Raw genomic sequence first — 14,283 nt, forward strand, 5'->3', positions numbered from 1 at the left:
GGAGGGTGCTTGGTGGACTTACAGGGAATGGAAGGACAGTTTTGAAATGAAATGAGGTTAGTATTGCACAAGAACAACAGACTAACCTATGGCTGATGGCATGCCAGATCATTCTAAGTAATGATTGTATTAAAGCTACTCAAATATCAATGGCAAAAAGATTTCTTGAGATAGATATTAAATTAATAATGAAATAATTTATATTTAAGTCAAAATTCTGCCTAAATTCTGATCTGATGCACTAAAATGGAAATTTCAAAATCAGTTTTAACAGAAAAAGGTTTGCCTCCAAAAGGCATTACTGTACAAGTAAATTTAATTTTATGTTTGGTAGATGTATAGAAATCCAACCTCATATACATTAGCCTATATTTATGCCCAAAAGTAGATATAGGGACAATGTTCAAAAAGAATGCCAGCATGTTGATAATAAGCATGATTTATGAAAAGTAGGAGGGTGTCTGCAATGACTCTGTTGAACACCCATATACATTTGTCATGATGCTCTTGATAAATGCCCTGCTGTGCTAACAGATCTAAGTCAACAATATTTCCAAGTCTTCAAAACGCGTTTTCCCACAATGTCCACTAGGTGGTGACAAAACCCTGCACTCACGGCATCGCCAAAGCTCTATCAATCATATTTATCTATGATTTATACAATATAACAGCCTATTACTTTACTAGTGTTACTTGCAGCATCTGCAACCTTCTGTCAGTACAAGTGGGAACACTGTTTTCTTTAAGTCAAGATGATACTGGACGGTAAGTGAGTACAAGTGAGTCGTCAATATGTTGTGCTGAGCAATTCACATTTTTTGTTTTTAATGATTATCAGTGTAAGCTGTAGTGTAAACTGTAAGATGATTTAAATATGACTACAACACACACACACACACACACACACACACACACACACACACACACACACACACACACACACACACAGTGCATACAGAGGCAGCCTGTTAGACAGGTTACACCCAGAGAGTCGCCTCACCGCCCAAGATCATTTTAAGGCGAGCCTTCAGTCTGGCTGGAGACTGGTTGTGAGAAATGGATAGGCTACCACCAGTGCCACCCATGCACTTCAAAAGAGATTTTCTAAAGGCCTTTGAGTTGCATTTTTATCTGTCTGAGGAGGGAGTAGGACTGAATTACTGTACAGAATTTGGGGTCTACCTTTTATATTTTAAAGAAATTTTGTCAGATAGAAGATAAACACTGCTGTAAATCGGAGGACATGAACTTGATAAATGCCAGTGATAGTGAGACACTGAGTCATCCCCATCTGTGTATAAAGTTCACATGTTTCTTTCAGGAGCAGCATGTTTAAGGAAAATGCCTTCTAATATTGTTCTTTCACAAACTTGTATCAAATATATATTGCATATATGACTCCTGTTGGTTGCTGCTTAACTTGAAATAGGCTAAATTTAAGTTACATTTTTATTATTTATTTATTTGTTAGTTTCACATACATAAATACAAAATAGTAAAATATAAAACTAGCCTATGTGTGAGGGTGTGGTAGAATCCTGTAATGGCTTATATGAAAACCACACCCAAAAGACAAAAGGCAAAATACAAACAAAAATCACTTTAAAAATTAGTGTTCAAACATTGCACATACAATTACTCAATAAGTGTAAAATTATAATAAAACAACAAATTACTTCTATAAACTTCTGCATGGCACATAAAGAGAAATGTGCAATTTTTGGCACATGTGGTATAAAAGTCTAATGGATGGTTGCACAGACAAGAGAGAAAGGCAAGCAGCCTAAAAACAGCAAAAACAAAATAGTTTTTACAGTGTAACCTACATGAATGCACTTTAGGATGTAGGATAGCACAGACAGTAGCCTAAGTGAAAAGAGGACTGACACTGAAATATTTTCATCCTGTTTGTATTGTGTTCAGTGTTGTTAGGAAGTCCCAAAGCTGCGCATGCCCAGTTGTTTCCACTCCTGGTAACTAATGAATATTTAAGTATATTCCGCGCTCTTTGATTGGACCTTCCGGCTCAGTTTCCTGTATTATGTTTTAGAGCCGACTTTTGAGGGCACTGCTCGCTCCGTACATTACCGTCCAGCCCGCTGTTTGAACACTGCTCCTCCGCTGTCAGAGTAGGACTCAGATCTGTCTGCACAATGGACGGAGGACACCGCTGAGGGGCTGCATTGATGCTTTCAGGAGTTTATCGGGAATACCTTCTGTAAACTTGGCTTGGCTTGGTCCTCTGGCTTTAGTTTTACCAACTAGAGTTTTTGAAACAGTGTGAACTTCACCGAGGTTCGCACAAATACTTGATCTCGGGGGAATACGACAGAGAAGACTGCGACTGTTGGACTGCAGGCAGAGGATGGTGGGTGATACTAACACTGGATGAGATATTATGACAAGATTTATAATGACATTAATTAATACAGCCAGCGTAATCCAAATGTACAGCGACAGTGATGCCTTTATGACTTAGTAGCTGTAAAATATATATAAAAAAGTATATATCTACATATATGTCTAAAAAATATTCAATTTAATAAGTTACAAAAATGAAATGTGTGTTTTAAGTAGTATTAGTTATGGTTATCTCTTCACACTTTTCACGCTTTAGATGAGAAACAAATGAGAAAAGCTGTCTTCAAGGTGATGTTTGTTGGTATTTCTTTCATTAGCCTTTTTAACATAATATGTTTTGGCATTATTCTGCCCCTTTCTATCATCTCTCCCACAATCAGACAAAAGTCACCTCACTCTGTCACTGACTCTCTGAGCTCTCCTTCTGTGTCTTCACCCTGACAGTCCCTCTTTATGGGCTGGAGTGAAAGTAATTAGAAAGCACTGACCCAGAGCTGTTGAATTTGACTTGTCTGAGTGACACCCAGAGAGATGTAATGACACTTAAAAACATAACCATTAGGTACAGCACCTTTTTTAAAAACCGGGTTGATCAGCTAGGGAGCATGTGTCAGGTGGAGTGTGTGTACTGTATGTGTGCAGCTTGTGTGTATGTGTGCCTTACATGGAAACAGGTTTTTCCTGGTTACTGAATGCCATCCCTGCAGCAGACACACCTAGAGCTAAGTTGTGGAGGAGGTTGCGTGGCCTCATCGTTGTGTTTTGGCAACATTTCCTCAAGCCACAGTCCTACGAATTCCCTCTCTGGCTGTTGAACACAATAATACAGCTGTAATGCACATTTTAATTTGTCTTTGAACATGTGGCTACTTCTTTGTTATTGGACATCACTTTTAACTAAAGGTGTTGTCATTGCATCAGTAACACAAAAATGTAAGTTTGTTTTAGATTTAAATGTACAGTTTGGGATAGAAAGATGTGTTCTGTATGTTTCATGATTTATGACATCTTCAAACCTGTTGCTTTATTCACATACACACGAACAATGCGTATTTAAAACAGGTAGGATTGAAACCTGTTACCATTCTGCCATCTAAAGTATTGTATTCAACCTGTACGTCGGGTTGCCCAGAGACCAACCCAAAGGACAAGGGTTGCATAACATGCAGTCAGCACAATAGAGCTTTTGCACTTGAGCCGTGATTAATGCTTATAAGCAAGAAATGTAATATTCCTGCAAAATTCCTGCTTCAATTCTGCTTTTGTTGAGTCTTTATCGCTTACACAGTTTCTGTGTATTTGCCTCATACTGTTGCCTTCATTTTAGAGTGATTGAAAATTGAAAATTGTCTTCTTTTGAAGTAACAGCAGAAGATATTTTCTGGTGATGACAAAGGTGTGAATATAATGGTGCTGAGGGATAAAACTTAACATCTAAAATTTTAAAACTATCTCGACAAAATAATTAATAAGCTATTGTAGATTTTGCCTTTAAAATTTTTTTTAGAGGTGGCAAAGGAGAGTATCAGCGCATGTAGAGAGTAGAAGGGAGAGAAAATAGTTTGATTGTCATCCCTACTGTCTGGAATAGCAGACACCAGCATCGCTCACTGGTTTCTTCTCTGCCAGATGCTGAATAGCAAGTCAGTATGACAGCAGATGGTTTGCATTAGGTTCTCCTACAGGGAGGTGCGTACTGAGTAACCCCCATCTCCCTTCTTTTCAAAGCTGGCGCTCCATTTTCAAACCGATCACTGCTGTAGAGATTTGCTCAGGAATTCAAGCCCGCTCTCTCTGAAAACAGGACAAACACTCATTCTGTGGACCTGGGGAACTCGTTAGGCTTGTTGCTGTGGTTCAGTACACTCACACGCTCCTCTTAATCAGTTCCATACGTCTTTGCTACAAAGTCTGCAGCTATGTTTTCACTGCTTTGCTGTTTGTGATGACGAACCTCATGAGTGTTGGCTTATTCTGCTGTTGCACTTGTTGTAAATCATTCTGGATACAAGAAGCACATTGTAAATTGTTTTCTACTACCATCAAGTTTATGAACTTTTCTGCACTTGAGTCAAATCTGTTTTTGCCTCTTTTTGCAAGTCTTTTTTTTTTCTATTTCCAGTTGAAATGCAACATTTCCATTACTTCTATTATTTAATATTTTAAATTATTGCAAGCAGATGTGGTACTATTTTATTCCTGCTTTAGATTTAGTTGCACATGAGGACATCCACTGATGAAAAATGTTCATGCAACAAAAACCTTTTTTATAGTCTTTTTTTATTTTATTAAACCTTTATTTAACCAGGCAGGACACTTAAGAAAAATTTCTTATTTACAAGAACGGCCTGGCGAGAGGATATTAGCCTCTTAAGGGGAGGGGGAGTGGAAACAAGTTCTACTGTAGAGATGGACGTCATGGTAGGACAATAATTTATTCCATCACTCACTCCGTCTTCTTTATTGGCCAAAACATCTTGGGGTTTTTTTTCTTGAAACTCAGGCATGGTGCCATGAATCTGCCTTCTATTGAGGAAGTTGAATATGATTTATCTTTTTATATTAAAGGACTATATCTTCATGTCATGCACATGATGCAAGGGGCTGGATTACTGACATTTTGGTTTTCGTCGGAGTACATTCTTCTTTATTTGTTTGTTGTTTTACAGTAGCTGTTAGCTCTGCCGAATGAAACGCTGGGAACATAGAACCAGGTTTTATCCAAAATGAGTTGAACATTAAGGATCTTAATTTATCTACACATGACGCATGAGCTTTATCATTGGTGGTTGTCACTTACAATAAAAGCATATATTTATATACATGTTCTATCATTGAGTTGTCCTTTGGTGACATCAAGGCCTCTAGTATTCCGATAACTATGAAACATGATATTCTGAACCCTGGAGGTGAGGACGTGAGGAGCACCCAGCGGTTTTCTTTCCTTGTGACTCAGTTTGTTGACTGTGTTCCCTGAGTGGCGTTTGCTAACCCTTCTGTGGCCAAGAGTGCCATGTAACTGCACAGTTTGTATGTAGCCTTGTTTTCAAAATGAATACCGGGGTGAATGAATATGGGTAGCCTTGTAGTACTCTCTACTGTACTTGTCTACCTACTCTACTGTAGTTCTGGTGCTGAGCCACCATGTTTTCACTGTGAATGATGGGGAGAGGATGCAGATACTTGAGCTGATCAAAGGTCATTCACAAAGCAACTGAACAGAGAGCCATGTGACACAATTTTTCAGAGATTAACTGGACTTGTTCCTTTCTGGCAAATAATTACCCAGCTGCCATCAGTTAGATGACAGTAATCACGTTTTTAGCCATGCTGGCGTCCACGATGAGGACAGGGAACAAGGGTCTGACAAGGTCAGACTCTTTCATCTGTGCTTGGGTTATCTGCTCTTATAGCTTCCTATTGTCACATGCCAGCCGGTGTTCAGTGCTCTTACGCTGTCCAGTGGAAACCTCATTTGTCTTTATGTTATCAATTGCAGTAGGTTTGGCCTTGTAGACTGCTATTGTTTAACCTTACTTTCTCACAGAGACTCTGTACTTGCACAGGGAATTAAAATCTCATCAACAGTGTAATTTAATGGTTTAACTTACAAGTCGCTGGGTTCCCACACAGAGTGACATTGTTGTTAGGAGGTAGCTCTGCCTTATTAGGGACACGAGTCAAAATGGGATGCCACCTTCGGTTTTGATTTGTTTAAATACAGAATTTATCTAAGGGCAGTTCCAAGTTCTCCAAATTAATATGTTGCAGTGATATCCACAAGATATCAAGTTGATATCAAGTACATGTATATTTTTGGCACAGAGCGTGTGGGAAAAACTCAGAGTGGTAGACAGTGATCAGTGGAGAACTGAGTCAAATCTTTTAAAAGACTTGTCAGCTGTTGGGTTTCTCTAAAAAGACATGAGCTAACTGACTGGAAACAATGTCAAAAATTAGCCGGTTTGAATTAGCTGTCTTTTTTGGCAGATGTCCCATGGCAGGGCAGAGTCAGTGCATTTCTCTCTGTGGAAGCGTGCAGTGACTGGATTGTCAATAGTAATAGTACTATGTTGAACTTGAACTTATTTTCATCCATAAACAACATTTCTACAGTGAACTATACATGCTCACCCTGATAGCTAAATTGAATACTATTAAGAGTATAAATTAGCTTTAATAGAGGCGACATTACATAATTATATTTTCATTCTAGATTCCTGCTTTAGTTGAATGTTAGAGATCACGTGATCTTTTTCCTTAGATTGCCATATTTATCAAGTAGCTGGTTACTACATGTCATGCAGTAATCAGTAGCAAAGTTGTCAATATGGGTAGTCACTGTACTGTTTACTTTAGAAATGTACATGCGTATTTGTAATACAGTATGCACAGTGTGTCTGTCTGCTTAGTTTTAATTACTGTCAGGACTAATAAGCTCTTGTTGTGGTGGATGTCCTTTCACTCTGCTTTCCTTTCCACCATACAGTACAATTTAGCAATGAACCCTTCTGATTGGAGTCCAGTTTTTCCTTCCTGCACTAAAGCTTGTTATTATTCATAAAACACAACTGCATTACTGAAGGACGCAAATCAAGCTGTAGCAAACGTTGATGCGTTTTGTTTTAAGTCACCACCTGTAATTTAAAGTCCTTTAAGCAGACATTTCTTGCCCATTTTATTTAGATGCTCAGGACAAACACATCTGTAAGCACACATCTTTGTTCTTTTGTGTATTTTTATTTAACACTTTTAGCACTGCTCTTTAATTAGGGTTAAAGTTACAGTATGCATTATCAACCAGTGCAGGCTGGAGCTCTGTTCACCACATACTGGGAAGCAGCTCAGTGATGTTCTGATGCTGCCCATGAATGAATTTAACAGCTGAGTCATTCTGTGTTCACTTTGGTTAATGTTAATAACTCCCATTTATTATATGCATGCACCACATCCCTTCCCCCATGAATGTGCAGTAGAAAAAACAAATGCACATGTCATTACAGTTATAAATATGCAGTCCAAAGCTTTAGTTTGTTAAAGTAAGAACAATTAACAAATGTATTGTCCTGCTGTCATATCATATATCTGTTTATAGAGTCTCTTTGTAGCTGTTTATAGAGCCTCCTTTAATGTTTTGAACAGACTAAAAACTTGTTGTTTGCTGAAACCACATTCTTGCTCTTAGGTTAAAGCACAGGGCTGACCTCGTGCGACCTTTCTCATAGTAATGCGAGGCCCCTTTGACCAACGTTGACCTTTCAGCACTGTACTCAATACCCAAGCAGTTTTGGCACACAGCAAAATAATTCCTATAACTTGGTGTTTTTCAGAGATATACCTCTGTTTTCTGACTGAGTCCTGGAAGTTTCCAGTTTATCTGTTTTATTAAGGCAAGGCAAGGCAAGTTTATTTGTATAGCACATTTCAACAACAAGGTAATTCAAAGTGCTTTACATAAAACGTAAAAGCAACAGGGAAATATAAAAAAGTTTAAAAGCGACATAGGGAAATTGAAAAAATACACATTAAAAAATGATCAGTGTACAATCAGGGTTAAAAGAGTTAAATGGAAAATAAAAACAGGCTGAGGGGTTGAGCAAATAATTGAGTTGCAATTATTTTGAAAAGAGAATAAACAGAGAAGTACACTTAATCTACTCTCTCTAGCTAGTATGTACTAGGGTCCACTGAAACTCCAAAAACCATCGGACACTACAGAGAAACCAGGACATGTCTGTCCACAGGCCACTTTGATCCAGTTATACTCTGGACCCACCTGCGCGTTTACAGGTGGACAGAGGTTCCTGCAAATCACTCAGGCGCGAGATTTAAGACCACTTCCTTCACTCTGTTCAATCTCACTCCCATTATCTTTTCAGTCAGTTACCTACTCATTTCTCACCGTGTAAATATTTAATTAAAAGCAATGGTAAAAAGCTAAAAACAAAGAAAAAGAAAACAGAATAGTAAAAGTTACAGTGCAGTGTAAGTTATCAATCTACTAGTTAAAGGCAGTGGTAAAAAGAAAAATCTTAAATATTTAATTAAAAGCAATGGTAAAAAGAAAAGTCTTCAGTCTTAATTTAAAAGAACTGACAGTTTCAGCAGACCTGCAGTTATCTGGGAGTTTGTTCCAGATATACGGAGCATAATAACTGAACGCTGGTTCTCCTTGTTTAGATTTGACTCTGGGGACAGAAAGCAAACCTTCCCCAGACGACCTGAGAGGTCTGGATGGTTCGTAACGAAGCAGAAGATCAGAAATGTATTTTGGCCCTAAACCATTTAGTGCTTTATAAACTAACAGCAGGATTTTGAAATCAATTCTTTGACATACAGGAGGCCAATGTAAAGACCTCAGAACTGGAGTGATGTGATCCACCTTTTTGGTCTTAATGAGGACTCGATAATTATGGTAACATATTTTGTTCTTTTTCATAATCTGAGCCAGTGGAAGCATGTAAATGTTAAACAAAAGAGGTCCCAGAATGGAGCCTTGGGGAATTTCACATGTCATTTTTGTCAGCTCAGATGTATGATTACCTATAGACACAAAGTCCCTGTCCTTTTAAGTAGGATTCAAACCATTTTAGTACTGTGCCAGAAAGTCCAACCCAGTTTCAAGTCTGTCTAGTAATATGTTGTGGTCGACCGTGTCGAATGCAGCACTGAGATCCAATAATACTAAGACTGAAATTCTGCCACTGTCAGTGTTTAAATGGATGTCATTGAAGACCTTAACAAGAGCTGTCTCAGTGGTGTGGTCGAAAACCACACATTTGTAGTAGATCTGAGGCCATGCATTTAGAAATATTTTTGAAAAAACCTGTTGGCAGAATATCAAGGCAATATGAAGAGGATTTCAGATGTTGTATTATGTCCTCCAGGTTTTTATGGTTAATAGAATCAAATTGTCTCATACTTTATTAGGCATATTAGATTTCCAAAAAAAAACAAACAGACAGAAGCAAGACTTCTGTTCAGGGATACAACCGCTCTGATACAGATGGAAGCTCTTTTAGAGACCTTGACTTTAGTAATTTGTTTCTCTCCCGGTAGCTATTTGATAAAGTGAGCTGTTACTGGAGCTTCTTAGTGCTGATACTAAAGGACATTTCTGCTCATGGTAAATTATGAAATGCTGGAGGCATTATTATGTAGTCAAAAGCAAGCTGGGCTATTGACATTATCAAAGCCATCTTTGTTGAATTGCTAACAACTTACTTAAAAAATATCTTCTCTAAATGCTAGATTTTGTCTTTTTCGGCTCAATCCTTTTATCTTCTAAGAAGCGATGGATGCTTTAAAATTATTAATGAGTTGCAGGAAACACAGAATCTCTGCCAGGTTTGGTGGCGCTTTACCAAGCCAACTACTGCTTCATTCTTACACATGATTCACTCTGTCAAGCTTCTCCTCCCTCTTGAGTTTCAGATTAAAAGGGTCTGCAAAATTTGTGTCTTAAGATCAATCTGCATGTATTCAGTTGCTACTACAAAAGATGCTGGTTTGGATTTCATTGACTGAAACTTGAGACTGCAGCCCTGTTGTGGCACAAGGCATGGCTATGAATGAGTTCCACTGCAGATGGTTTGTTTACGTTCAACCACTACTGAGGCGGCCTAAAAAAGAGAATACAGTACTTGTTTAGGATTTTCAGCTGGATTCCACCCTAAACCACACAGTCTTTGTAGTAACTACTACTAATAGTAGTTCAGTTCAGTGTGCTTTATTGGCATGAGTGTTTCATTTAAACAATGTTGCCAAAGTAGTTTCAAAATCACAAAGTTTACATTTGAATAAGACATAAGATTAATCCAATTGAGACCATTCAATTTAGCAGTTATAAATTACAAAAACAAAAAATAACAAATACAGATACAAAGCACACTACAAATAAAAGTAAGGAAGATTTAACTTGCCATGTAGCGAACATTAAATGCAACAGTTTCCTGAGTCACTCACTGTCCCTCAGGTTGTGACACAGGGCCACATACTTGGCTGCAAGGTAATTATATTTTGTTTGCAGACATGTTGCTGATAGTACATTTAAGAGACCGATTCAATTTAAGATGTTTTAAAATCACTTTGGTTTTACTGTGCTTGGATAAATAAAAGCGCTACCATTGCAACGCTGAAATTTTGTGTAGTTCAGTGTGAGACGTGTTAAAAGTCATCCAGTATCTGTTTGCACTTGATCATTATGTCCTCTTTCACTGGGAAGGATGGTGCTCAGCCCTGCCCTGCAGGCACAGTATTATAACATCATTACAACCAGCTCATGTTGCCAAACCCTAGCAAAATAATATATTTATTTTCAGTCTTTCTTTGTGTGTGACTTCAGCAGCACACATGCATAACAGTGTGAGAAATCTAGACATGGAAACAGAGAACGAGACTGGCTGGTCTGCATTATTTATACTGCTGTCCCAGTTACATGCAAGGGACCACTGTCACCAGTCAAGTTATGAAGTGTAAGGAAGCCAAGAGAACTTGTGGTTTCAGCTTCTCAGTATGTTCGACTGTATGTGCAGGTGTTTATCACTGACAGGAAAAAAAGTTTACATTCAATTTTACTTATATTTCCTGTGAATGCACCATTTACAGTGATGTTGGCTCTTTGCAGTGATAGGAAATTAGTTACCAGCATGTGACAATATCTGCCCCACTGTTTTTTTGAAAGTGAACCACTGGCATTGTTGTGTTTTAGGGTTGAAAGGGCATTGCCATCCATTGTAAGATTTCACATATTATTAATTCTGTGTCCCATGCAATGTGTGTGAATTTTTACCACTATTTCCTTTAGTTATATGTCTGAGAGTGTACACTTGAATTTGTGCTTTCACTCGGAAGTCCAATCTGAGGCGTCTCAGACAATCAGTGGGTACCATGAGGTGAAACATGATATTTTAGTTGTCTGTCCAAATTAAAGTTTATATTCTAGTTATGCTAATAGTAATGGGGATGTTCATAAATCAAATCTAGCTTTAGTATACGAAATCGCACAACAGATGTTATGGCTCCTCAAAGTCAGAGCCTAGGTCATTGTCAGCTGAGCGGTGCTGGATTTTATATCCGAGTGACCTCAGGCTCAGTTTCTAGCACTAGGAAAGACTAGAGACTTTCTAAAGAGAAGATAATAATGAGAATTTGATTCTACAAACAGCTTTAGTCATCAAGCTCTCCTTTGTCTTCAGTGTGAAATTCAAAGCAGCACCAGAACTTGGAATAAACCAAAAAGGCATTATTCAAAGTTGAATCTTGCAGGAGTGCCATGCAATTTCAGTGTTTTAAAACTATTGCATGCATTAATATGCAAACTATGGATGTCAGTTATGGAGGTTAAGTGGCCAAAATTAAAATCTACACAACATACAGTAACAATTCATTTCATTGGGGGTATCCATCCCTCAGAAGTTCAGACCCGATCAGACTTTCTCACACCATGGGTCATTGCTCCTCTGACACCACACACACACACTTTCTACTTTCTATTGAAATTCTACTCTGTCTACCATCATTATTTATCTTCTCCCTCTCCAATGGAAAGGAACTATCTCAGTCAGCAGTTTTATCTGCATCTGGTCCGATTAAACACAGTGAACGATATTGAACAAAGTGCAAACGCCAGCATCAGAGACCAGGTGGAAATGCTGTTTAGAGAGTAATACCTTCTTAAGCTCTGTTTAGTTCAAACCAGATATGTTTTGGATTCCAACAAAGAACAAGGGGGGGGAAATACACCAATATCAACATTACGGGTGTGAAACATGTGTTATAACTATTTACTGATTTCTTTTAGCGCAGTTCAGAAGTGGACAGTCTTGGTAGCAATTATATCCCATTTAGTAGTATGAGTAGTGTCCGGTAGTATTACTAAACAACAAGAGTGACTCATGAGATAAATATGCCATGTTGACCATTTGAAATATACAAAACCACTTGTAAATTATATATACAGTTCTTTACAGCATACCATTTCTGAAGCATACCATATTTATTTTATTGCTTCATTTTGGCATCGCAGAGGATTCAGACTTTCTTGAGATAGGTAATCTATCAAACCAGACATTTGGGTGTCTTTTTTTTGTTACAATAGATTCCATATGGCTGTGTGATAACAGTTGTTTTTGAGAAGTAGTCCTTGTTGGTGAGGAAATTGGGTTATTAGACTCAACATCTAAAAGCGTTGCATTCACAGGCTTTCTGGGGGATTTTTGGAAATGTAAATGCAGGGTATTCTCAAGTTGGAGGACAAAGTTTGCCAGAAATGTTTGAACCCATCAGTGAGGATCAGTTTTTGTGATTGTCTATTACAAACACGTTTTCATACTGTTCTGAAATGAACTGCCTGCAGTGTCTGCCTTAATTGTAGGAAGTCAATCAAAACCCTTATGGTATATGGTTTGGAAAATAATTGTCAGTAGCATAAAGAATACATGATTGCATTTAATCGACTAAAACACGCAAAACCACTGATATGGTGCTAGAAACCTGAATGTTCTGCCGGCTTACTGCCTCAACAGTGTGTTTATATATCTTTATGTTGCGCCACATGGTGCTTGCGTCAGTGTCAGGATCGCTGGTTGCGCAAAGCAGAAGTGAGCCCAAACACATGACACTGTGAGCTGAGATAGATTTCCAGGGTTTATTAATTCAAAGTATGACAAACAGGCATGAACAAAACTCACAGGTACAGAAAACTGGTAACAGCCAATAAGCAGCAACTGGTAGTTCACACTGCTTGCAACAAAGACTGAGGGAAAACAAGCAGGGATATATACACACAGGGATAACGAGCAGGGCGGGAGCAACACGGGTGACAGGTATCAGGACTATCGAGACAGGCAGGCATAGAGACAGCAGGGGAAAACAGAGAGACTGGCAGGCAGGCAGATTACTGAGGGGGAACAGACATAATACAAGTTACTCAACACTAAACATATCAGAGTAACTAATACAACAACTAATACAGACACAAGCAGACAGATGACAAATAAACTAACACCAACAAGGAATACAGACTGAAACTAAGATTTAAACAGAACTCAGAGCAGACATGGGCAAAACAACACAGAAGTACACAGACCAGGAGTAATCACTTAAGACATGAACTAAGGTACAGGACTAAGAACTAAGACACTGAACTAGGAACTAAGATATGAGACAAGACAGACATGAAGTAACTTAAAGTAAAGTAAAAGTTAAAATAATGGCTACACAGAGACTAAACCAGAATGATCAAAATCAAATTAATCAATGAAACTGGCAGAGAACATAAATTGACACCTAGCAAACAGACAGAACCCAAGCATGATGGTACAGAAACTAATACATGAGACTGGAACAGAACTGAAATCAGGAAAATACCACTAAATACCAGCTGACGGATAATAACCAGATAAACAATAACATAGACTACATAACAGATACAGAAAAGACTGAATTAACAAAACTGAGAACTACACTCACCTAAAGGATTATTAGGAACACCTGTTCAATTTCAGTGGTGTAATGGTGTGGGGGATGTTTTCTTGGCACACTTTAGGCCCCTTAGTGCCAATTGGGCATTGTTTAAATGCCACGGCCTACCTGAGCATTGTTTCTGACCATGTCCATCCCTTTATGGCCACCATGTACCCATCCTCTGATGGCCACTTCCAGCAGGATAATGCACCATGTCACAAAGCTTGAATCATTTCAAACTGGTTTCTTGAACATGACAATGAGTTTACTGTACTAAAATGGCCCCCACAGTCACCAGATCTCAACCCAATAGAGCATCTTTGGGATGTGGTGGAACGGGAGCTTCGTGCCCTGGATGTGCATCCCACAAATCTCCATCGACTGCAAGATGCTATCCTATCAATATGGGCCAACATTTCTAAAGAATGCTTTCAGCACCTTGTTGAATCAATGCCA

The 14,283-nt window shown here is 38.4% G+C and overlaps 1 protein-coding gene across 3 annotated transcripts in view; it reads left to right on the plus strand.

Moving 5' to 3' along the window:
- Positions 1–14,283, plus strand: part of myo1ea (myosin IEa) — a 60,409-nt gene continuing 46,126 nt past the window's right edge. The window contains exon 1 of one of the 3 annotated variants that reach the window (XM_046032571.1): positions 1–56. Coding sequence is in view for 2 of the 3 variants with exons in the window: in XM_046032569.1 (XP_045888525.1) it covers positions 2,366–2,368 (3 nt within the window). In the remaining variant the exon portion in view is untranslated. Of the gene's footprint in view, positions 57–2,066; positions 2,369–14,283 lie in introns of those variants that run through there. The other 2 variants (XM_046032569.1, XM_046032570.1) reach the window with 2 other exon arrangements.

The sequence above is a fragment of the Micropterus dolomieu genome, linkage group LG20 (genome assembly GCF_021292245.1).
Source record: "Micropterus dolomieu isolate WLL.071019.BEF.003 ecotype Adirondacks linkage group LG20, ASM2129224v1, whole genome shotgun sequence".
NCBI lineage: Eukaryota > Metazoa > Chordata > Actinopteri > Centrarchiformes > Centrarchidae > Micropterus > Micropterus dolomieu.